This window comes from Pistacia vera, unplaced genomic scaffold (assembly GCF_008641045.1).
Source record: "Pistacia vera cultivar Batoury unplaced genomic scaffold, PisVer_v2 Contig942, whole genome shotgun sequence".
In the NCBI taxonomy this organism is placed as follows: Eukaryota; Viridiplantae; Streptophyta; class Magnoliopsida; order Sapindales; family Anacardiaceae; genus Pistacia; species Pistacia vera.
Window position 1 is genome coordinate 26,124 of NW_022196826.1, and position 24,422 is coordinate 50,545.

The window sequence follows — 24,422 nt, forward strand, 5'->3', positions numbered from 1 at the left end:
ATAGCTCTTGAATGCTAATAAATAAACAGGCAATATAGTTCTTCAATGTAATTTGATCCTAGAATTCTGGAATAAGTAGACAATAAACTAGAAAGGGAACTCGGTTAAGCTGAGAAGATAAATAAAAGATGAGAAAGTATGAATTTTTTTTTTTCACTTCTCAAATGTATATGTGAAAGGCATAGCAATTTATAATAACAACAGCAATTTAATTTATGTCAATTAGAAAAGCCTAAATATTGAATAAGAAAATAAACATTCATGAGCAATTGCATATATATAGCACAACAAATTGGCATCTAATGTCCATATCCAATGTGCTTCCAGATTTTTGGGATACATCTCTCAGACTGAAAAAGGCCTACCAATTTAAGAAATTAGCATTGAAAGCATCTATAATATAGCAAAGGAACGACCTTTCTCAAGGAAAAATATTAATCTTAACCCTAAATGACTGAAACAAAAAAGTCAATCTGAAATCCACTTTGACATATTTTCTGTGCCTACAACATTCAGACTCTGTCTATAAGCAAATCAGAGCAGGAATACAATATGATGTTGGGATGAAGTTAATATACCACCTGTTAATAATTCAAGAAATCTTAATTCAAGTGCTCCCCAGAGCATCACTTCCAGCAGACTTGCGATTCATGTAGCGAATAACAGCATCTTCAACCCTGAAATTTCACCCAAAAGAGTAAGAATAAAGACAATTAGCTTCTCATTGGAGCAATTTGTGATATATTTTATCTCGCAGATACATATACAGGCCTGTATTATTTGTTTCACCAGGTAAACACAACAAGACCATGCTCTCACAAGCAAAGATAATGTATAACAAGAATATCCAATGAACTGCTTTATTCTAAGATCAACGCAAAAAGACAATGGAACCTTTGCTACTATGCAAAATGAACCAGTGGGTCTTTTCATGTGTCACCTGACAGTTCCAAAATCTGATGATGGGAATCACCATCTTTTCCTATCCCTTAACAGCAACAATGTTCAATAACAATTATAGAGCAATGCAATAACAACATAGGATCTAAGTGGTTGCAGGTTAAATTATACTTCATCATGCCAGCATAAAGATATTCAACTAATATCAAATGCATACCACACAGTAACACTACATCAACATGTCGAGGACTACACTCCTAATAGAATATATCAATGATAAAATCATAATACAGTTCTGGTCAGTGGATGTAAGCACAGTTTATTTTTGTTAATTTCCTCATAGACCAAGTGGTATTCTATTGACTGGATCCAGCAGAGTGAAAAAGTTCTTGTCAGTGAATGTGAGCACATTTTATCTTCGTTCATTCTCTCATAGACCAAGTGGTATTCCTTGACTGGATCCAGCCGAGTAAAACACACGATATTTTCAAATTGAACAACGGCATGGAAATATACACAAAATAAAGATAAAAATGAAGTAAGCTAAATAGAACTTACCATGGTTGATTAAAGAAATCAGAACGACGCTCCTTTTCTGTACTACGGCTGGAATCTCCAGCAACAAGTTTTAGATCCTTGCTCTGAGAAGCAATTAATGCATTAATAAACTCTCCCGGAGACTGACTAAAACCAAGAAAGAACGCCCGCCTCCTCCGATGCTCGTGTATCTTCTTTATAGCAGCACATATTAGTTCGTCACAAGCATCAATCTCTTTGTTTCTTTCCATGTTTGTCAAGAAAGCAGACATTTCTTTTTCTAATGGAAAGGGCACATCAACAAGCACATCATAACAAGTATTTCCAGCTGGACTAATCCCTGAAAGCTTGATCTTGTGCTCCAAATGTATAGGTTGTGGAGGAGTTAAATATTGTGATATCTTCTGTGAAACCATTGCAAATTTCATCTTCTCTTCCCCGAATACTTTCTGTAGAGGAGGATCACATATGAAGAAGGAAGGGTCATTCAGGTTCTGCAACTTCCTTCCTTTCACATATTGCCATATAGCCGCTATAATTCTCGGCCGTGTATCAACCTCAATTCCAAGAACTTCAGACAGAGCAGGTGAAAGTTTGAATTTTTCAGGTGAGTAATTCATTTCTAGTCTGACAATTGCTGTGAATTCCTTATCCCCTTTTCTCTTCACCTCAAAGCCCTCATGGAGTGCAGGTGATCGAGCACTCTCCCATAAGATTACATGATTATCTGGATAAAGGTTCTGGTCCAAGTATATTGTTATTTTCTTGAAGAAAGACGAGAATTTTGGATATGAAGAGCTTGGTTTCTGTGTTATTCCAGCCAGTACTGGATCTTTTCCATCTTCCAGCATTCTCCCAATAATCTTCAGCGACCAAGAGGGGGCTTCTCCTGTCTTCTTATCAGGACTCGTCTGAGCCTGATTTGCAAAAGTATTGAAAACATAAATCCGAAGTGTCTTCTGAACATGGTGAGGGTTTTTAAGTGACTCTTGAATATCAATCTTTTTCCTTGCCAAAGCAGAGTCTACCCTTGCCTCAAATTCAAGCAACTGAGTATAAAGAGCACACTCTGGCAAAATTGCAGCAACTTTATCAGGTATTTGCCTCTCAGGAAGCTTCCGCTTCTTTCTTCGAGCAGCCGGAGCTAACTCCATCGTTTTAAACAGTGTGCCAGCGCTTGTATTAGATGAGGAACCAGGGGGCCTAGAGGGTGGTTTCTGAGTAGCCCGCTTGGCACTTGCAGCAGTGCCAGGAGTTGAAACAGAAGGAGATGACACCCCAACATTACTAGTAACATTAGGGTTTTGCACCTGGGCAGGGGATTGGGATTGAGATTGGCCTTGTGACTGGACATGGGCTTGAAATTGAGCATGAGCAGCATGCGCCTGTGCTTGAGCATGAGCATGAGCATATTGTGCTTGGGCAAGCGCATGGGCATGGGGTTCAGACAAGTGAAAATGACCAGGAAAAGGGGACCCACCTTGTGTCTGAGCTTGTGACTGAGAGAGCAACTGAGGTTGACTATTCATGGCCATATTTTGTGGAACTGCACCAGAATTTCCAAATGCGGATGTTGCCCCTAAATTCTTTATCGGATTATTGTTATTCATCATTATCTCAATCCTTCTAAAAACTAAACTATTCCATCAAACAATGAAAAACTCCTATAAAGCTTCTCAAAAGTCAAAACCCCAAAATTTAACATAAAATCACCGGAATCAGAACCTGAGTTTCTAACCGTAAGCTTTCATTCCTTAGTATTCACACTCATTCCAGCTAAGATTCTCAAAATATCTTCAGCAAGAATATTCACACGACTAATTTTTTCTTCCGAACTGTAGACCTAGTATCAAAGCCGGAATATGAATTAAAAAATGGGAACTAAAGAACCAAAACACACAATTCAAATCATAAAACAAAGAAACCATTAATATAAAAAACAAAAATACATATAAGCAAATTTCTAAATGATTAATGCAAAAATAGACGAAGAAAAATGTCCTTACGAGAGTACGGGAGCCTAATAAACGAGTAAATTGTGCTTTGCTTTGCTTTCTTTTTCTCTCTTCACAGATCGATTATGGAGCCAAATTGCTTCTGTTTCTCGCTCTTTTTTATCTCTTTTTTTCTTTTTCAATTTTATTTCTGGTTTTCGTATGAAAATTTACAGAAGTACCCTCCCGTTAGTTTGACCAAATTCAAAGTTCCGAACGCGGCCGCAACTTATTGGATGAAAGAAAGATTTTGAATAACGCCCAGCCATAAAAGGTCCAGCAAGGTCAAATTGGGCTGGATCATTCGTAAATACCGGCCCAATATTGCAGATAAACCCTAGGGTTTCACTTATAACCCGCATTTCTTCTTTGGCTGAAAATGGAAACAATGGTTCTTCAGGGAGATGGACCTCACTGAAAGGAGGAGCTCTTGCTCATTGTTTTGCTTTATATCTAGTGCCCACAATGGTTCTAAGGCTTGCTGTGAGCTTTAAAAGAAGTTAATTTCTTATAAATACAGTAGCTCCATGTAACAGTCCTAATTGAGTTCCACATCACTAAAGAATGGGTTTGGTACATAGGTTAGTAACCATGTGAGCACTCTTTTACGAATCACCCTCTAGCCAAACGCCAGGGGGAAATAAGCTTTATATCTTACATTTTGTTTTATCTCTTCAAAGTGTTTCTCACGTCAGTATTACTTTTCACAGATTCAATCATTCAAAACTAAATTCACAATAGTTTAATTTATAGACCATCTGGGTAACAGCCAATTTATTTTAAGACTGAGTTGTGTCATCAGAAACCGGATTAACTAATTCATTATACTTCCTTCTTTCCCTTCTCAGACTAGGTGATCTATAGTAATCCTCTAACTGATTACCAAACATGGGAAATACCTGTAAGAGCTGGAATCTTTAAATGCAACAGAAAATTATGTTCAAGACAAACACTCGGAGCAATTTGGTTCCGAACGGAAAAAATTAGGAGACAACTTCAGGGTGTAAGCAGAATAACTAGCAGAGCCAATTTCTCTCAGTACATCCTCTTTTTATTTACTCTAAGCAAAAAAATTCATTCAAACAGCCTACAAATTTTGAAGTGTGTGGTGAGGTGATACTAGCACAGCCAGCACCAAGGCCAAGATATGCAGTATTCATATGGTTCACGAAGAGAACCATTATTCTCAAATAATACAACTCTCCAAGCAACCTCACTATCCTATTGATGCTCTTGAAACACTCAGAGGCCACCATTGCGGTCTCATGGCCTCAACCCTCACATCGTCCTGCCCTTGTACGGTCAAGATACTGATATTTTGAAGTTCCTCCAACCGCAAGACACCCAGCCCACGACAGCCCAGAGAAGTTGTTACCTTTCCAGCCTTCTTGCCAGTTTCCACATTAATTACTTCTGAGCCAGGAGCAACTTTGTGCTCTAGTTCTGCCAAACAAAAAGGGAATTGTTGGAATGTAACAAGATTATGAAATTAGTAACCAGAAATTCAATGCAGGTCGGCTACCTTTTCTTTATCATCAAAAAACTTAAAGGAAGCAAGCGCTTGCGAATAAGTCCCCGGTGGTGTGTTCGAGCAATTAACTCTTGACCGACATAGCAACCTTTATCAAAACTTTGCATTTAGACCAGAAAGATTGTATTCCAATGGCATCGCTTCTCCTAATCAGGATAAATATATTAGATACAAAGGTCAGGCAAAAGGATTAAACTTTTGAATAAAAGGATTGGACAGTTTCATAATATGAAAAAGAAGAGTCAATACAAATCACACAGTTAGAAGAGAGAAGAGAGAAGGCTTGCAAACCTGAGGCAGATGTTCTGGTATGGTTTGAGCAAAATTTAAACCAAATTGAATTTGACTGATTTCAAGAAAACTGATCCTAACAGCAGCCATGTAGTTTGAAAAGGTCCAGCCAAATATTATCTTCAGTTTGGTTAATGGGTAAGAGACGATTGCTTGGTTTGCGTTCAACAAAATTAAATAACCAAACATTAAATTTAGTGTGTGAATATTAATGACAACTTGAGCTCCACCAATAAATTATGAGACGTTATTTGATTATTTACATAATTAAACATAATAATGTAATCATGTATATGTTGATTAGATGATTAACTTGGCTTTGAAACATTAAAATCGCAACTAAAAAAACTTTGTTTCTAATATAAAACTGAACTTAAGATTATAAAACAAACTGAAGCAATCAATCTAGTAGTTTTGACAGTTCAATTATTTTGCTACACACCCTAAATCCAAGCACACTATCACATAGAAAACAAAGAGCACCTTTGGATTTCAGTTGAGCCTTCAGCAACCCCTTCTCCAATCTCCATAAAACAAATTCTCTTCACCAGTTCCTTTGTCAGCCTCCACCAAAGGTGCTGCAACAGACAAACAGAAAAGGAAGTTTTGCAACTTAATCAATTACAAGGTCCAATAGATGACTATGACAGGTCTGAGCCTTTAAATAACAATGTAATATAAGTAAAGACGGGTCTATGAAGCAGTCCTTAACACTCACGGTTTTTCCAGATGGAAAAATTCCTCTGCATCAAGACAATCCAATCTGGGATCCTTAAACCATTGCCATCCCTCACTGATACCATGTGAAGCTGACACGCCAGAATGATCAATGCCACTGCCCCAGCCAACAGCACCAGCCTCTGGTCTTTTATAGATGAAGATGTGACAAAGCTTCTCACCAAAACGTTGCCAGCAGGAGAATTCTTCAGCAACATTTTCATCTCAACCTTTGTTCAACCGATATCTGCAACAACAAGACAGATACACAAATGGCAAAATTGATCATTCACCAAGAAGAACAGTGCACAAACACTGCACCAACAAACACACTGAAGAAGGCTTAGTCATCACGAAGCCAAGCTATATAAGACTTAAAAGCAAAATTGGTATGATTTGTTTGAACATTTGGGCAAGCCTTCAGATTGGACCTACTGGCTACCTAGGCAGTTACATAAATTGTGTTCATTTCTGCTATGTTAGTCACTCCTACTTAAACATTTCCAGAATACTTGAAAGTGGGAAAAAGTAAATACCTAATTGTATACATTATGTCTGGCTCTCAGCTCTCTGCACGTAAATGCATGAAAGACAATAAATGGGAAAAAAAAAAAAAAAATCAACGAAAAGGCATAGATCAAATAAAGCTGCCAATATCAAAAAAATTTAGTAAGATAACTTGGTATCTAACCCAAGTTGTAGAAAGTCACTTGCATGTTCATAAATTAGCATTTGTTACTTATACATCCTATTATTTTCTATGAAGCTACAATCAAATTGCATGTTTCGGAACTACATCCATCTCTATTAAGTGAAAGAATGGTATTTCCATTCATATCAAGAAATATAGATCACTTCCAATAAACATCATACATTTTGGAATATCTAATTATGCTTGCACAAAGTGGATATTAAATTGGCTACAACTCTAAACCAGGCCAGGACATGATTGCATTCAAATAATCACAACAAAAAACAAAGACATCAATTCTAATACTCAACTAAACATAAGATGCAGGTTATCAGGAATGTATGATGCAATATAAAAATGTTGAATATGAGAATGAGAAATTTCCAATATTCATAATTGACACATTTGGCTAAAAAGACAGCTTTTTTTCCAGAACTCACCAAAATATTAGAAAACAAAAAAAAATTGAACTAATATACAATAGCTCCATATAAAGAAACTAACAAGTTCTTAAGTAGAACTACAATAAAATAGAACAACAAATATTCAAATAAATTAGCATAAATTTCAAACTCAAGAATTTTTTTTTTTTAAATAACTTACTTCTTAAAAGTCTGCAGTAACTCATCCAGTACCAAACCATCAACATCAGCAAACACCTGGACAGACCCGTCCACTTTCGAAGCAGGTCACACCCGCTCCAGTTCAGCTTTTTGTCGGTCTAGGTGGGGAATACAAGAATAAGTCGTACAAGAACCTCCCTTGAGGAGTCAAAAGTGCTGCATAAACCGGCGAAGTGGACTCGTAAGGCAAATTGGGTGTTGGCAACGTGGACGTTTCTCTCTCTCACCCACAGGTTCACCAAACTTCCGTACATCATTGGTCAATAAACCTTGTAGGAATTTTATTGTTTCTGGGCCGTGAACCGGACAACGGCCCGGGATTTTAGGAGGGAGGCCATTGAACAGCATTGTGTAGATTGGTTTCATTGTGTAGCCTACAGCTTACGGAGAAAATGGATTTATAGAACTTTCCATGAGGTTTGGTAAAAAACATTTTTTTTTCTTTTTTATGTAGTGTGAGGAATTGTTGGGTTACACAGGAATCACAGACACCATCAAACAATGAAAAAATCCCATAAAGCCTCTAAAACCCTAAATTTAACATAAAATCATAGAAATCAGAACCTGAGTTTCTAACCATAAGCTTTCATTCCTTAGTATTCGCACTCATTCCAGCTAAAATTCTCAAAATATTACCAACTTTCAGCAAGAATATTCACACGACTAAATTTTCTTCCGAACTGTGAACCCTAGTATCAAAACCGGAATATGAATCAAAAAATGGGAACTAAAGAACCAAAACAGGCAATTCAAAGCTCAAAACAACAGACCATTAGTATCAAAACAAAAATACATATAAACAAATTTCAACATGATTAACTGCAATAATAGACGAAGAACAATGTCCTTACGAGAGTACGGCACGGACGAGAATCTTGTCCTTTGGTTTCTTTCTTTTTCTCTGTTCACAGATTAGATTATGGAGCGAAATTGCTTCTCCCATCTCCTTTTTTTCAAAAGTCTATTTCTGGTTTAATGATTTTTCGAATGACAAATTTACAGAAGTACCCTCCCGTTAGTTTGACCAAATTCAAAGTTCTGAACGCGGCAGCAACTTATTGGATGAAAGAAAGATTTTAAACAAAGCCCAGCCCAAATAAGTTAGTATAACCCATAAATGGTCAAACTTGGGCCGGATCATTCGAAGAGACAGGCCCAATATTGCAGATAAACCCTAGGGTTTCACTTATAACGCGCATTTCTTCTTGGCTGAAAGTCGTGACACTGAGCAGCAGCAGCAGCCATGGTGAGTTCATTCTCCTCTTTTGTAACGATACTCTTTTTTATTTCTTGAACACAACTTTGCTTTCAGAATAAATTAAGATTAGTATTTAGATCTTTAATTTTGTGTTTGTTTGCGGCTTTTTATTGGATGTGTTTGTCTTGATATTTTCAGGTGAAGTATTCGAAAGAGCCAGAAAATCCCACCAAGTGTAAGCTTACTTTCGTTTTGAGTTTTTTTCTTCAATTTTGTTTTGGGGTTTTGAAGTATTATATTAGAAGATATCAGTTATCCTTCTGTTTGGCAGCTAAATATTCAATAATGATTTGTTTTTTTATTTTATTTCCATATTGCAGCCTGCAAAGCCAGGGGCTCTGATCTCCGTGTTCACTTCAAGGTATGGCGATCTAATTTTGATAATTTCCCTTTTTCTTGCGATAATAATTGCTATTTAATTTTTCATGGTACGTATGAAATTATTGGTTTCACCTTGCGGAATGCCCATGATCTATATTTGATTTGTTGCCATAGTTGTAGTAACAGTGTCTGAGGACCAAGCCAAATTGATTTTATATTGGCCTTTCCATCTATAAGTCATTCCTGGATTAATTAATTTTTGTATGGTTAGATTTTGCATAGCAATTGAGGTTTATATTTGTTTTTGTGTATGAATTTACCTTCATTTAAGTCTTTGAAGATGTGTTACCCATGTTCACAATTGGTAATGATTTTTTTTCGTGGTTTCAGTCTGATGGCAACCTTATATAATAAGTTTGTTAGTGCATTCTGTATCTGCACGTTTGAGCCATTTAACATGTTTGTATTGGCCATTTGCTCAAGGTCTACTATTTGTGTTATTTCTATTAGAGTATTTGCATGTATTCCAGAGCCCACTATGTATTGATTTCCTCTGGCCTATATTACACAAGTGTCAATGGCTTTTTTAAGTGCGATGGAGAATAGCCATGTCTACACCCCTTTGCTATGGATGTACTATGATAATTGCAAGGATGATGTATCTTTGTAAAGTGCTTGAATGCTATATCTTAGTCAATTTTTATTTGTAATTCCAGAATACTAGGGAGACAGCGCATGCTCTTCGAAAATTGCCTTTGATCAAGGCCAAAAGGTACTTGGAGGATGTTATGGCTCACAAGCAAGCCATCCCATTCCGTCGCTTCTGCGGTGGAGTTGGGCGAACTGCACAGGCTAAGAATCGTCAGCCAAATGGTCAAGGGCGCTGGCCAGTGAAATCCGCAAAGTTCATTTTGGATTTACTCAAGAATGCTGAGAGTAATGCCGAGGTACAGATTTTGTTATATTAGCCACCTTTTTTTTTTTTTTATTTTTTTTTTATTTTTTTTATTTTTATGTTGCTGTTCTCCTACATGTATTTATTTTTTCATTGTGTTTTGTAGGTGAAAGGTTTGGATGTGGATGCCCTATATATTTCTCACATCCAAGTGAATCAAGCCCAGAAGCAGAGGCGTCGGACATATCGTGCACATGGAAGAATTAATCGTGAGTGAGCTTACCGTTGTATTATGAAAATTTATTTGCTACCTTTATTACATAGTTGCACTTAATTGACCTGTAATTACTTTTGGCAGCTTATATGTCTTCCCCATGTCATATCGAATTAACTCTTTCGGAAAAGGAAGAGCCTGTGAAGAAAGAGGTATGTTTTCAGAATAAATTTTGTAGTAAGAATTTTATTTAGGGAGTGAATTGTTGAAAGGATTATGTGCTTTTGTTGTGTTGTGTAGACTTGCTTTCTAATTTAACTTTTTTTTTATATATGTTTCTATTAACCAATTTAGATTGTATATTCTGATGAATATTCTCTCACAACAATTAGGTAGATGCATCTGATACACTTTGTTTGTTTTTCAGCCTGACACCCAGTTGGCACCAAGGAAAACAAAGGCAGCTGCATAGGGTGCTCCTCTTGAATGGAGTCTGAACTGTTTCCTTTTTCCCTTTCCATAGTACCATTACAAAATTTTTGTTTTTGTACTCTGATAGTGTCCAGTGAACTTCAAAGTTTCATTATAGCATAATTTTTTTGGGAGTTTCTGTGGTTTAGTACTTAGTTTGTTTCTGCTGAGCAATGGCTGGGTTAAAATGATTCACTTCCCAGTGGATTTTTTGATGGTGGTAGCAAGTTGAAGTTGGCATTGTTATAAACAATCATGTGTGGCTCTTCTGCTGAATTGCTTATTCTTCCATTGTGTTTTATGTTTATATTGTTCTTTGAGCTGTATTTTCAGCTGCAGTTTCTTAGTAGTCTTGTCTTGATTGGGAACACAAGTACACAACTTGCTTACCAATACTACCAGCCAATTATGCTCTTCGTATCTTCAACGAAATTATCGAATCGCATGATACTAGAAATCAGTGTTTTAATAAACAACCCTGGTGAAACACGGCCAAGTGGTTTTTGGGTTGACAAGTTTATCCGGTTTGATTGGTGGGTCAAACTGGTGTCCAAAGGTTTGAAATTTAACAAAAACACCCTTGAAAATTATTACAAATGTCTACGGGTTTGAGATCTTGCAAAAACACTTCAAACACCATTGTCGTCAACCATTCACATTCAGGGCAAATAGGGCCTGTTTTTTATGACAACACTCTTAATCACCATGAAAACACTTTGTTTAGTCTTCTAACTAAAACTCATCTCACACTTCTCTTGTTTGCCTTGTCGCATGTTGTTGTCGTTAATTTATTTTTGCGATTTCTAGTCAATTCATTTATCGGATCTCACCTTCGTTGCCACCTTTTCACAAAGTGGCCTTTTTTCTTTAAAAGCCCTAGCATCTTAGCTTTTAATTGTTTGTCATTCATTGTTTTAATTTTTAAGGTTTTCAATGAATAAGAAAATTAATAACCTGGTTCGGCGAAGGTCTCGATTCAATCGGTTGGGTCGGTCAAGTTTTAAAACATTACTAAAAATGAATAGTTAACCAGAATACATAATCCCTCGCATGACCTCGATCAGAAAAAAATAAATAAATAAATAAATAAAAGGGGGGGTGGGGGGGTCGGTCACCTTTAATCCTAAATGAAACTTATATCCAAAATAAGGGGAAACGATTTACACCTACCCAAAGTTTGTTGTAAAGACAAAGTGATGCCCTAAAGTTTTGGAAATGACAAACAACCACTTTTTGTCATGTTTTGTTAGGAATTTCCATCTACTAAAAGACAAAAATGGTAAAAAGACTAGAATACCCTTAACATCTTCTTCTTCTTCTCAGCATCAGACATTAGCAACCTGTGGCATCAGCGTTTTGGCCACTTTTCTGACCATTTTCCACCCAAAACCTCCTTCATCCACCCTCTTGGCCCTCCCTCACTAAACCCACCTAATCCCGACATCGGTGCACCCATTAATCGCGAAAATGTAGCCACCGTTATTCTTTATGACTACCCATATTTGAGGCCGGATTCTGGTCAATATTCACATTGAAAATCCACCATTCGAATGATCGAATCCCCACCATTCCAATGATCGAATCCCCACCATTCCCTCTTCGAAATCCAACCCCCACTCGCCATCGAAATCCAACCTCCCATCGCTCCTCCCCACTCGCCATTTGTTGTGTAGTACTTAGTGTTTGCCTGCCCTCAAACTATTTGTGAAAATTCCCCAACCAACCCAACAGACTGCCACTCCTTTGTTGATGATCTTGGGCTCTTTTGGAGCTTGTTGTTGAAAATATTGTTATTGAAGTGTTGTTTGCTTGTGTGGGTTGTGTTTTTTGGTCGTCGTCGCTCCTCAAGTCTCTCATCTTCGACATTTTCCAGCACGCACACAACATGCTCGACAAAAGGTTGCAGTCACCAATCTCCATTCCCAGTGCGCTCCAACAAGGACCAGTGTCATTGTTTATCACCAGACTTCACAGAAAAATGCTAAATCCGGTCAAAAAATCGATCGATGAGGCAACAAGCCTATGCAAACGGGCTTCGAGTGAGAATGGATATGGAGAAAAAGATTTAAAATTTAAAAATTTTGTGACTATAGATGAAATTACTATACTATCCTTTAGCAAACAGAAATCTCTAACATAATATAACAAAAAGTATATGTTTATCATTTCCAAACCTTTTGAGTATCAATTGATCTTTATGGTAAACTTTGGGTAGATGGAACTTGGAAGTCATTCGGCCTCCAAAATAACAGAGATACCATTTGAATGATAAGCTTCATGGTCCACTTCTTAATGATTGTTACAAAGTTGAAAAAACAGTTGATGGATTGAGTTGAAAATTGTTTTCTAACTGAAAATAAAATAACTATATTGAAGAATTGATTCGGTATATTGAATCCAAAATTTCACATAATCGAACCTTTTATTGGGAGCAGACATCTTCAGTTACTCGTTTTCGTAAATAATACTGAACATTTACGCGAGCTGAAATGAACCTGACTTTTGCCGGAGGCTAACATTCAACTTGTTAATGCCATCATGACCGAGGCCTAAAATTTTAGAATAATTCAACTGGATAGCAACTACAATAGATACTAGATACTTATAACATTAATCAACAAATACAGTTAAATGTCCCATCACTGCTAATACAAACAATAAGGATCATCAAGAAAATCTTGCAAAAATTAAGATGCAGCAATGAAGCTCCTTCAGGGCTGTACAGCTTCAAGTAGTTTTTCATACACCTGTCTTGCTGACATATCCTCCACCTGATATGAAAATCATTCATTAGCAGATCACTTGAAGCTATAATAATATTGGAGTCTTGAACGCACAACTTATGGAATCGTTCTCTCATGGTCATCGTGTACTTAATCAAATGCAAAAGGTGACCAACAATATCAATGATGCCACTCCAAAAAACCCATTTCAGATGGTTGTAAAGCTTTTGAAGTATGTTACAAATCCTTTTAAACATCAAAATATCAGTTCAGTTGACTTAAATACAGTTATACAATTACAAGCCATATTAAAAGATGGGTAAGGATCTATTTGACTTGTAGAGGTTGCTTAATTCACACGCAATGCACAGCGTATGGTAAAACATCTTAATTCAAATTCGGACTTGAACCAATTTTACTCACCACAAGGAGCTTTGATTTGTTATTCCATCCTCTCTGAAGAGTCATCTGGCTCAGTCTTAGACCCAAAACCTGTATGACAGGCAAATAATTTAACCTCAACAACTCAAAAGTGATAATCTAAGATTTTGGGTGCATTCTCAGTGTCATGGCATAAAATAGAAAAGAATACCTTTCCCATGAATTCTAAAAGTTCATTGTTAGCTTCACCGCGAGCAGCAGGTGCAGCTACAGTAACTCTAACATCATCAGCATTTACTCCTGGTGACAACAATATACAAAGATGAGGCTTCGTGATTAAAAAAGGAGAGAAAGCTACTTAACTTATTTAGGAAAAATATTGAAAATTACAACTCAAGGAGTCATTTATACAAATGAGGCCCCATGGAAGACAATTATGAGATGAAAGAATTTAACCCTTTAAAGGAATACATACACATTCTATCAGATACCCCTTTTGATATCATTCAATTCTCTATTGCTATCATATGTGTTCGGGTTTCAAATTTGTTTCGGTTGTCACTAAATAAATTCACCGTTCCATAACATAAGTGAGACTTTCATGGTCTCCACTCATTTGCTGTACCACCAAGTTGAAAAGAAACTTTGTCACGAAAAGGGGTTTCAAGGAGGTTATGTTTTAGTTGGCCATGAAAGGGAAGCAAGCTAAGGCATGAGCCTACGAAATGTGCCTCTACAGAAGTTCTCTGTCCTACCGCGCCAGTCAGTTCAAGCACCTCATGTATCTAAATGGCTATATCTTTAAGGATATGAAAGCAAAGCTTGTGAGATGATGCCTAAATAAATTACAGAGAAAAGTGCACTGGCACTTCTTCTCACTAACTATGCCAAACATGTGCATAGGTCCAGCAATTGGAGGAGGAAAGCCTGGCTTGTACAAACTTTAACCACAACACTATTATGAATAACCTTGACACTGCAGAGATATGGCATTTGAGGCTGGCTCATACATACATATTAATATTTCTAATATTTAATTTGCACCACTGAAAATGATTGAACGCTCTTGAAATCTTCATATATACACATGCAAATGTAGTCAAATAAAAAAAACTAGGAAATGATTATCTCCATAAACTCCATTCTACTAAAAGTTTATTTGTAAAATTTTACAAAAAATAAAATATTAAACAGTTTTGAATTGGACCACAACAGGAGATTCATATTAAATACAATAATAAAAAAGTAAATAGTCATATTACTTGTAATTGCTGAGCGTTGTGCACGGTCTTCGACCTCAATGGCCACTTGAACAAGCCCTCCTTCTAACTGTGATATGCAGGGAGGCACAGGAGCATCCTGCGGTACATACCAGAACCATATCATGTCTCTTTAATGCAATACTCATTCTAATGCTTACAACTGAAGAGTAACATCACATGTAGAGAGAAGAGAAACAAATAATGATCACACAATTAAATCACGCAGTACTTTGTCTAAACAAATAATAACCTGAAAACAACACGCAAGTGCAGAGAAAACCACAAAACCTCTAACATGCCCCATGTGAAACTATGCAGTTTCAGGCTTATTTACTGTCATATCCACCAACAGGAATGATCTAACTTTCGTAACCTACTAATCAAGAAATAGGTGATAACTGTCATCAGAAGAAACATCCTACCTGTGGGTTGGTTTCAGCAGCCACTGTACTAAGAGCACCATCAACAACATAAATGAAAGAAGCCACTTCCAAATCTTCCTCTGAACGATAGCAAACAAACAGCCCACAACCTATACAGTTCATCCGAAATTGCTTCTCCAATTTCCCTTCACCACTACACAAGAAGAAGTAGATGTTGCAAATAAGAGGTCTTATGCAACTATGATTTGTGTTGACCAGATAAATTTAAGCAAAAGAAATATCATACATAAAATTTTAACAGTTACAGAGCTTTAACTAATGAAACATTATTTAAAGGCAGATTGTCAGCCATAATTAATGAGACAATTACAAAAAGAGTGAAGAACATATTCATATGCCATGCTCACAAGGCAGTAAGGCACAAATAAAATTATTTAACTCAAAGCAGCAAAAAGTAGACAAAAAAAATGCAGAATCATTCGAGGAAATGCATAACAGAATTGTGCATGCAGTTAAACAGAAGTTCATGAGATTAAACTTCAAAGCACTCAAAAGTGGAATTTTTAAGAGAATAGAGGTAGGAAGAATCTCTAAATATGCATCCTAATACTAAAATTGAAAAGCAAAAGTCCACTAATATAAGACTTCAAACTAAAGAACTAAAATATCATAACAGATAATGCTTCTTTAACTTCTAGTTCTATATCCAAACGATGATTACAGACCAGTCCATGGTGCAACTCCTACCAAATGACTCTTAAGTCCCCAAAGCACAGCTGGAGCACAGCTTTGAATGGGTGCCAGCTTCCTAAAGCTCTGAAAAGAGCAACAATTAACCCAAAATTCAAATTAAAAATGCTTAAGAAGCCTACACAGCTAAGGTAACATCATGTTAAACTTAAGAAATCTTCTGTGTAACCGTCCAAACAATTTGAAGAAACAACATTGTTAATTCAAACACCATATTTCCATGAAAATAGATGGTCATGGTCGTCATGGATGCGGCACCAAGTCTGCTTTTTAATACAATGTTCCAACTCATAAAAAATGTCACTAATAATCCAGATATCCAAGTAGTTTATTCAACACCACTTGAAGAAATTCTGAAGATTCTTGTATTATCCAGATATGACAAAAGAAGAGAAAGAAATAACCTCTGTTATATAGTTTACTCTAAAAATATAGCTAACCTATGTGTGGTTGAAAACAAAAATAAAAAAAGTACGATATCATTTGGATTTGATTAAAGTACCGTTTTAAAAGAACTTTTCCGGCATCATTGATGTTCAATCTTGCAAGATGCTTGCTCTTGTCCAATACATAAGCTTTGTCAGTCTTCCTTTTGGGCATTTTCTGCAACTGGGTATCTTATAACAAATATATTTCAATAGAGGATATACACTTAATGGTTAAGATGCTAAAGTGGAATTGTTTTTTGAAGTAAAAAAAAATGCGAATTTCGATCTACATCAACAAGTATTTGACATTTAAAAGTAAAAACAGAGAGAGAACCAGTGATGAGGACGTGAGATCCGCAGTGCTTGCAATAATAAACGAAGAGATCAGAATCAGGGCCATCTGGAGCGGCGTCCTCGCTCGAGTACGTGTGGGTTGTTCTCTTCGGCATTTTCTTCCGTCTCTAGCCAACCCCGCCCAATCTTACATCCTGTAGGAAGCAATTTCAACTTTTAGCTACGTATGATCTATACGGCGTCGTTAAAGGTGTACCAATTCGATGGGTTAACGAGTGACTCCAAGAATATTTTGTGAAAGCAGAGCAGGAGGAGCATACATCAAAATCAAAATTTGGCATATTAATTCCTTTAAATTTATAGTTTTCCAAAAATGGCTTTGAAAATTTTGCAAATCCTTACAGGTTTGAGATCTTGCAAAAACACTCCAACACTGCTGTCGTGTCAACAATTCACATTAGGGAAATAGGGTCTGATTTTTTAGTCAACACTCTGAATCACCATGAAAACACTCCTCATTCTTGACCAAAACCTATCTCACCCTCTCTTTTTGCCACGTGTGTTTGTCGTAATTTATTTTTGCATTTCTAGTCAATTCATATCGGATCTCACTTCGTTGCCACCTTTTCACTGATGTCCCTTTTCTTCTAAAACCCTGAACATCTTAGCTTTCAATTGTTTGTCATCATGGTCTAATTTTTAAGGTTTTCAATGAATAAGAAAATTGAACCTGGCTCATGAAGGTCCCGATTCATCGGTGGGCGGTCGAGTTTTAAACATTGTTAAAATGATATTAACCAAAATATATATCCTCGCATGACCTTTGAAAAAACAAAAAAAAAATGTTCACCTCTATCCTAAATAAAATTTATATCCAAAATAAAGGGAACGATTACACTTATCCAAAGTTTGTGTAAAGACAAGTGATGCCCAAAGTTTTGAAAATGACTACAACCACTTTTGTCATGTTTATTAGAATTTTCATCTGCTAAAGACGAAAATGGTGAAAGATTAGAATACCCTTAAACATCTTCTTCTTCTCGCATCAGACATTAGCAACCTTTGCCATCGGCGTTTTGGCCACTTTTCTGTCAGCCATTTTCCACCCAAAACCTCCCATCCACCCTCTTGGCCCTCCCTCATAACCCACCTAATCCCGACACTGGTGCACCCATTAATCGCGAAAATGAGTCATGTTATTCTTGAACTACCCATATTTGAGGCCGATTCGTCAATATTCACATGAAAATCCCATTCCACCACCATTCGAATGATCGAATCCCACCATTCCCTCTTCGAAATCCAACCTCCCATCGTCTCCCCCCTCCCACTCGTCGTTTGTTGTTAGTACTTAGTGTTTGCCGCCCTCCATCTATTTGTGAAAATTCCCCAACCAACCCAACAGACTGCCACTCCTTTGTTGATGATCTTGGGCTCTTTTGGAGTTTGTGTTGAAAATATTTTATTGAAGTGTTGTTTGCTTGTGTGGGTTGTGTTTTTCGGTCGTCGTCGCTCCACAAGTCTCCCATCTTCGACATTTTCCAACCGCACACAACATGCTCAACAAAGGTTGCAGTCACCAATCTCCATTCCCAGCGCCTCCAACAAGGCCAGTGCCAGTTTATCACCAGACTTCAGAAAAAGCTAAATCCGTCAAAAAATCGATCGATGAGGCAAGAGACCTGTGCAAAGGGCTTCGGGTGAGAATGGATAGGGGAGAAAAAGTTTAAAATTTAAAAATTTGTTACTATAGATGAAATCACTATACTTCCTTTAGCAAACAGAAATCCCTAACAATATATAAAAATATATGTTTGTTATTTCTAAACCTTTTGGGTATCAATTGGTCTTTATGAAAACTTTATAGATGGAACTGGAAGTCTTCGGCCTCAAAAACAGAGATAACTTTGAATGATAAGCTTCATGGTCACTTCTTAATGATTGTTCAGTTGAAAAAACAGTTGATGGATTGAGTTGAAAATTGTTTTCTAACTGAAAATAAAATAACTTTATTGAAGAATTGATTCGGTATTTGAATCCAAATTTCACATAATCGAACCTTTTATTGGAGCAGACATCTTAGTTACTCGTTTCGTAAATAATACTGACATTACGAGCTGAAATGAACCTGACTTTTGCCGGAGGCTAACATTCAACTTTTTATGCCATCATGACCGAGGCCTAAATTTTAGAATATTCACTGGATAGCAACTACAATCGATACTAGATACTTATACATTAATCAACAAATACAGTTAAATGTCCCATCACTGCTAATACAAACAATAAGGATCATCAAGAAAATCTTGCAAAAATTAAGATGCAGCAATGAAGCTCCTTCAGGCTGTACAGCTTCAAGTAGTTTTTCATACACCTGTCTTGCTGACATATCCTCCACCTGATATGAAATCATCTTAGCAGATCACTTGAAGCTATAATAATTGGAGTCTTAACGCACAACTTATGGAATCGTTCTCTCATGGTCATCATGTACTTAATCAAATGCAAAGGTGACCAACAATATCAATGATGCCACTCCAAAAAACCCATTTCAGATGGTTGTAAAGCTTTTGAAGTATGTTACATTCCTTTTAAACATCAAAATATCAGTTCAGTTGACTTAAATACAGTTATACAATTACAAGCCATATTAAAAATGGTAAGGATCTATTTGACTTGTAAGGTTGCTTAATTCAACGCAATGCACAGCGTATGTAAACATCTTAATTCAAATTCGGACTTGAACCAATTTTACTCACCACAAGGGCTTTGATTTGTTATTCCATCCTCTCTGAAGAGTCATCTGGCTCAGTCTTAGACCCAAACCTGTTATACAGGCAAATAATTTACCTCAACAACTCAAAAGTGATAATCTAAGATTTTGGGGCATTCTCAGTGTCATGGCATAAATAGAAAAGAATACCTTCCCATGAATTCTAAAAGTTATTGTTAGCTTCACCGCGAGCAGCAGGTGCAGCTACTAACTCTAACATCATCAGCATTTACTCCTGGTGACAACAATTACAAAATGAGGCTTCTGATTAAAAAGGAGAGAAAGCTACTAACTTATTTAGGAAAAATATTGAAAATTAACACTCAAGGAGTCATTTATACAAATGAGGCCCCATGGAAGACAATTTGAGATGAAAGAATTTAACCTTTAAAGGAACATACACATTCTATCAGATACCCTTTTAATATCATTCAATTCTCTATTGCTATCATATTGTTCGGGTTTCAAATTTGTTTCGGTTGTCACTAAATAAATTCACCGTTCCAACATAAGTGAGACTTTCATGGTCTCCACTCATTTGCTGTACCACCAAGTTGAAAAGAAACTTTGTCACGAAAAGAGGTTTCAAGGAGGTTATGTTTTAGTTGGCCATGAAAGGGAAGCAAGCTAACATGATCCTACGAAATGTGCCTCTACAGAAGTTCTCTGTCCTACCGCGCCAGTCAGTTCAAGCACCTCATGTATCTAAAGGCTATATCTTTAAGGATATGAAACAAAGTTGTGAGATGATGCCTAAATAAATTCAGAGAAAAGTGCACTGCACTTCTTCTCACTAACTATGCCAAACATGTGCATAGGTCCAGCAATTGGAGGAGGAAACCTGGCTTGTACAAACTTTAACCCAACACTATTATGAATAACCTTGACACTGCAGAGATATGGCTTTTGAGGCTGGCTATACAGCAGCCATGGTGAGTTCATTCTCCTCTTTTGTAACGATACTCTTTTTTATTTCTTGAACACAACTTTGCTTTCAGAATACATTAAGATTAGTATTTAGATCTTTAATTTTGTGTTTGTTTGCGGCTTTTTATTGGATGTGTTTGTCTTGATATTTTCAGGTGAAGTATTCGAAAGAGCCAGAAAATCCCACCAAGTGTAAGCTTACTTTCGTTTTGAGTTTTTTTCTTCAATTTTGTTTTGGGGTTTTGAAGTATTATATTAGAAGATATCAGTTATCCTTCTGTTTGGCAGCTAAATATTCAATAATGATTTGTTTTTTTATTTTATTTCCATATTGCAGCCTGCAAAGCCAGGGGCTCTGATCTCCGTGTTCACTTCAAGGTATGGCGATCTAATTTTGATAATTTCCCTTTTTCTTGCGATAATAATTGCTATTTAATTTTTCATGGTACGTATGAAATTATTGGTTTCACCTTGCGGAATGCCCATGATCTATATTTGATTTGTTGCCATAGTTGTAGTAACAGTGTCTGAGGACCAAGCCAAATTGATTTTATATTGGCCTTTCCATCTATAAGTCATTCCTGGATTAATTAATTTTTGTATGGTTAGATTTTGCATAGCAATTGAGGTTTATATTTGTTTTTGTGTATGAATTTACCTTCATTTAAGTCTTTGAAGATGTGTTACCCATGTTCACAATTGGTAATGATTTTTTTTCGTGGTTTCAGTCTGATGGCAACCTTATATAATAAGTTTGTTAGTGCATTCTGTATCTGCACGTTTGAGCCATTTAACATGTTTGTATTGGCCATTTGCTCAAGGTCTACTATTTGTGTTATTTCTATTAGAGTATTTGCATGTATTCCAGAGCCCACTATGTATTGATTTCCTCTGGCCTATATTACACAAGTGTCAATGGCTTTTTTAAGTGCGATGGAGAATAGCCATGTCTACACCCCTTTGCTATGGATGTACTATGATAATTGCAAGGATGATGTATCTTTGTAAAGTGCTTGAATGCTATATCTTAGTCAATTTTTATTTGTAATTCCAGAATACTAGGGAGACAGCGCATGCTCTTCGAAAATTGCCTTTGATCAAGGCCAAAAGGTACTTGGAGGATGTTATGGCTCACAAGCAAGCCATCCCATTCCGTCGCTTCTGCGGTGGAGTTGGGCGAACTGCACAGGCTAAGAATCGTCAGCCAAATGGTCAAGGGCGCTGGCCAGTGAAATCCGCAAAGTTCATTTTGGATTTACTCAAGAATGCTGAGAGTAATGCCGAGGTACAGATTTTGTTATATTAGCCACCTTTTTTTTTTTTTTATTTTTTTTTTATTTTTTTTATTTTTATGTTGCTGTTCTCCTACATGTATTTATTTTTTCATTGTGTTTTGTAGGTGAAAGGTTTGGATGTGGATGCCCTATATATTTCTCACATCCAAGTGAATCAAGCCCAGAAGCAGAGGCGTCGGACATATCGTGCACATGGAAGAATTAATCGTGAGTGAGCTTACCGTTGTATTATGAAAATTTATTTGCTACCTTTATTACATAGTTGCACTTAATTGACCTGTAATTACTTTTGGCAGCTTATATGTCTTCCCCATGTCATATCGAATTAACTCTTTCGGAAAAGGAAGAGCCTGTGAAGAAAGAGGTATGTTTTCAGAATAAATTTTGTAGTAAGAATTTTATTTAGGGAGTGAATTGTTGAAAGGATTATGTGCTTTTGTTGTGTTGTGTAGACTTGCTTTCTAATTTAACTTTTTTTTTATATATGTTTCTATTAACCAATTTAGATTGTATATTCTGATGAATATTCTCTCACAACAATTAGGTAGATGCATCTGATACACTTTGTTTGTTTTTCAGCCTGACACCCAGTTGGCACCAAGGAAAACAAAGGCAGCTGCATAGGGTGCTCCTCTTGAATGGAGTCTGAACTGTTTCCTTTTTCCCTTTCCATAGTACCATTACAAAATTTTTGTTTTTGTACTCTGATAGTGTCCAGTGAACTTCAAAGTTTCATTATAGCATAATTTTTTTGGGAGTTTCTGTGGTTTAGTACTTAGTTTGTTTCTGCTGAGCAATGGCTGGGTTAAAATGATTCACTTCCCAGTGGATTTTTTGATGGTGGTAGCAAGTTGAAGTTAGCATTGTTATAAACAATCATGTGTGGCTCTTCTGCTGAATTGCTTATTCTTCCATTGTGTTTTATGTTTATATTGTTCTTTGAGCTGTATTTTCAGGTGCAGTTTCTTAGTAGTCTTGTCTTGATTGGTAACACAAGTACACAACTTGCTTACCAATACTACCAACCAATTATGCTCCTCGTTTCTTCAACGAAATTATCAAATCTCATGATACTAGAAATCAGTGTTTTAATAAACAACCCTGGTGAAACAAGGCCAAGTGGTTTTTGCGTTGACAAGTTTATCCGGTTTGATTGGTGGGTCAAATTAGTGTCCAAAGGTTTGAAATTCAACAAAAACACCTTTGAAAATTTTTGCAAATCCTTACAGGTTTGAGATCTTGCAAAAACACTCCAAACACTGCTGTCGTTGTCAACAATTCACATTTAGGGTAAATAGGGTCTGATTTTTATGTCAACACTCTGACATCACCATGAAAACACTCCTCAATTTCTTGACCAAAACCTATCTCACCCCTCTCTTATTTGCCACGTGTTGTTGTCGTCAATTTATTTTTGCGATTTCTAGTCAATTCACTCATCGGATCTCACTTTCGTTGCCACCTTTTCACTGATTGTCCCTTTCTCTTCAAAACCCTGAACATCTTAGCTTTCAATTGTTTGTCAATCATGGTCCTAATTTTTAAGGTTTTCAATGAATAAGAAAATTGGTAACCTGGCTCAGTGAAGGTCCCGATTCAATCGGTCGGGCAGGTCGAGTTTTAAAACATTGTTAAAAATGAATACTTAACCAAAATATATAATCCTTCGCATGACCTTTGAAAAAAACAAAAAAAAAATGTTCACCTCTAATCCTAAATGAAATTTATATCCAAAATAAAAGGGAACGACTTACACTTATCCAAAGTTTGCTGTAAAGACAAGTGATGCCCAAAAGTTTTGAAAATGACGTACAACCACTTTTTGTCATGTTCTATTAGAAATTTTCATCTGCTAAATGACGAAAATGGTGAAAAGATTAGAATACCCTTAACATCTTCTTCTTCTCGGCATCAGACATTAGCAACCTTTGCCATCGGCGTTTTGGCCACTTTTCCTGTTTTCCAGCCATTTTCCACCCAAAACCTCCTCCATCCACCCTCTTGGCCCTCCCTCATTGAACCCACCTAATCCCGACACTGGTGCACCCATTAATCGCGAAAATGCAGTCATTGTTATTCTTTGCAACTACCCATATTTGAGGTCAGATTCCGGTCAATATTCACATCGAAAATCCACCATTCCACCACCATTCGAATGATCGAATCCCCACCATTCCCTCTTCGAAATCCAACCTCCCATCGCTCCTCCCCACTCGTCGTTTGTTGTCTAGTACTTAGTGTTTGCCCGCCCTCCATCTATTTGTGAAAATTCCCCAACCAACCCAACAGACTGCCACTCCTTTGTTGATGATCTTGGGCTCTTTTGGAGTTTGTTGTTGAAAATATTATTATTGAAGTGTTGTTTGCTTGTGTGGGTTGTGTTTTTCGGTCGTCGTCGCTCCACAAGTCTCCCATCTTCGACATTTTCCAACACGCACACAACATGCTCAACAAAAGGTTGCAGTCACCAATCTCCATTCCCAGCGCACTCCAACAAGGGCCAGTGCCACTGTTTATCACCAGACTTTGCAGAAAAATGCTAAATCCGATCAAAAAATCGATCGATGAGGCAAGAGACCTGTGCAAATGGGCTTCGGGTGAGAATGGATACGGAGAAAAAGATTTAAAATTTAAAAATTTTGTTACTATAGATGAAATCACTATACTGTCCTTTAGCAAACAGAAATCCCTAACAGAATATGATAAAAAATATATGTTTGTTATTTCTAAACCTTTTGGGTATCAATTGGTCTTTATGAAAAA

The 24,422-nt window shown here is 36.7% G+C and overlaps 4 protein-coding genes across 6 annotated transcripts; 2 read left to right on the forward strand and 2 right to left on the reverse strand.

Moving 5' to 3' along the window:
* Positions 1–237: 237 nt before the first annotated feature.
* Positions 238–3,550, reverse strand: LOC116120742 (SWI/SNF complex component SNF12 homolog). Of its 2 annotated transcripts, XM_031406711.1 has the most exons (3): positions 3,444–3,550; positions 1,459–3,272; positions 238–677 (listed from the first exon to the last, which is right to left on the reverse strand). In XM_031406711.1, exons 2-3 carry the CDS (start codon positions 3,048–3,050, stop codon positions 608–610), a joined length of 1,662 nt encoding a protein of 553 aa, XP_031262571.1. In that variant the 5' UTR covers positions 3,051–3,272; positions 3,444–3,550; the 3' UTR covers positions 238–607. The 2 variants fall into 2 exon arrangements, with proteins under 2 accessions (XP_031262571.1, XP_031262570.1); XM_031406710.1 differs by lacking the exon at positions 3,444–3,550 and having other exon boundaries at positions 1,459–3,280.
* A 4,876-nt stretch (positions 3,551–8,426) lies between these two features.
* On the forward strand, positions 8,427–10,696 carry LOC116120736 (60S ribosomal protein L17-2-like). Its single transcript, XM_031406704.1, has 7 exons — positions 8,427–8,530; positions 8,681–8,717; positions 8,863–8,903; positions 9,580–9,810; positions 9,925–10,027; positions 10,117–10,184; positions 10,400–10,696. The coding sequence occupies exons 1-7, from the start codon at positions 8,528–8,530 to the stop codon at positions 10,442–10,444; spliced, it is 528 nt and encodes a 175-aa protein (XP_031262564.1). The 5' UTR covers positions 8,427–8,527; the 3' UTR covers positions 10,445–10,696.
* A 2,319-nt stretch (positions 10,697–13,015) lies between these two features.
* LOC116120740 (UPF0235 protein At5g63440) lies at positions 13,016–16,980 on the reverse strand. Of its 2 annotated transcripts, none has more exons than XM_031406708.1 (7): positions 16,705–16,980; positions 16,445–16,551; positions 15,232–15,385; positions 14,810–14,906; positions 13,759–13,847; positions 13,590–13,658; positions 13,016–13,214 (listed from the first exon to the last, which is right to left on the reverse strand). In XM_031406708.1, the coding sequence occupies exons 1-7, from the start codon at positions 16,768–16,770 to the stop codon at positions 13,155–13,157; spliced, it is 642 nt and encodes a 213-aa protein (XP_031262568.1). In that variant the 5' UTR covers positions 16,771–16,980; the 3' UTR covers positions 13,016–13,154. The 2 variants fall into 2 exon arrangements, with proteins under 2 accessions (XP_031262568.1, XP_031262567.1); XM_031406707.1 differs by having other exon boundaries at positions 16,445–16,559; positions 16,705–16,977.
* Positions 16,981–20,363: 3,383 nt separating this feature from the next.
* LOC116120735 (60S ribosomal protein L17-2-like) lies at positions 20,364–22,608 on the forward strand. The gene is made up of 7 exons (XM_031406703.1): positions 20,364–20,369; positions 20,520–20,556; positions 20,702–20,742; positions 21,419–21,649; positions 21,764–21,866; positions 21,956–22,023; positions 22,239–22,608. Exons 1-7 carry the CDS (start codon positions 20,367–20,369, stop codon positions 22,281–22,283), a joined length of 528 nt encoding a protein of 175 aa, XP_031262563.1. The 5' UTR covers positions 20,364–20,366; the 3' UTR covers positions 22,284–22,608.
* Positions 22,609–24,422: the final 1,814 nt, after the last annotated feature.

Bases quoted from the DNA above. Each gene is read 5' to 3' on its own strand.
- LOC116120742 (XM_031406711.1), bottom strand. From the start codon at position 3,050: ATGATGAATAACAATAATCCGATAAAGAATTTAGGGGCAACATCCGCA. The intron at 678-1,458 runs GTAAGTTCTATT...GTGAAATTTCAG, and splicing joins GATTTCTTTAATCAACCATG to GGTTGAAGATGCTGTTATTC.
- LOC116120736 (XM_031406704.1), top strand. The intron at 10,028-10,116 runs GTGAGTGAGCTT...TACTTTTGGCAG, and splicing joins TGCACATGGAAGAATTAATC to CTTATATGTCTTCCCCATGT. The intron at 10,185-10,399 runs GTATGTTTTCAG...TTTGTTTTTCAG, and splicing joins AAGAGCCTGTGAAGAAAGAG to CCTGACACCCAGTTGGCACC.
- LOC116120740 (XM_031406707.1), bottom strand. From the start codon at position 16,819: ATGCCGAAGAGAACAACCCACACGTACTCGAGCGAGGACGCCGCTCCA. The intron at 16,560-16,704 runs GTTCTCTCTCTG...ATTTGTTATAAG, and splicing joins ATCTCACGTCCTCATCACTG to ATACCCAGTTGCAGAAAATG. The intron at 14,907-15,231 runs GTAGGATGTTTC...TATGTACCGCAG, and splicing joins CTGCTGAAACCAACCCACAG to GATGCTCCTGTGCCTCCCTG.
- LOC116120735 (XM_031406703.1), top strand. The intron at 20,557-20,701 runs GTAAGCTTACTT...TCCATATTGCAG, and splicing joins GCCAGAAAATCCCACCAAGT to CCTGCAAAGCCAGGGGCTCT. The intron at 20,743-21,418 runs GTATGGCGATCT...TTGTAATTCCAG, and splicing joins ATCTCCGTGTTCACTTCAAG to AATACTAGGGAGACAGCGCA.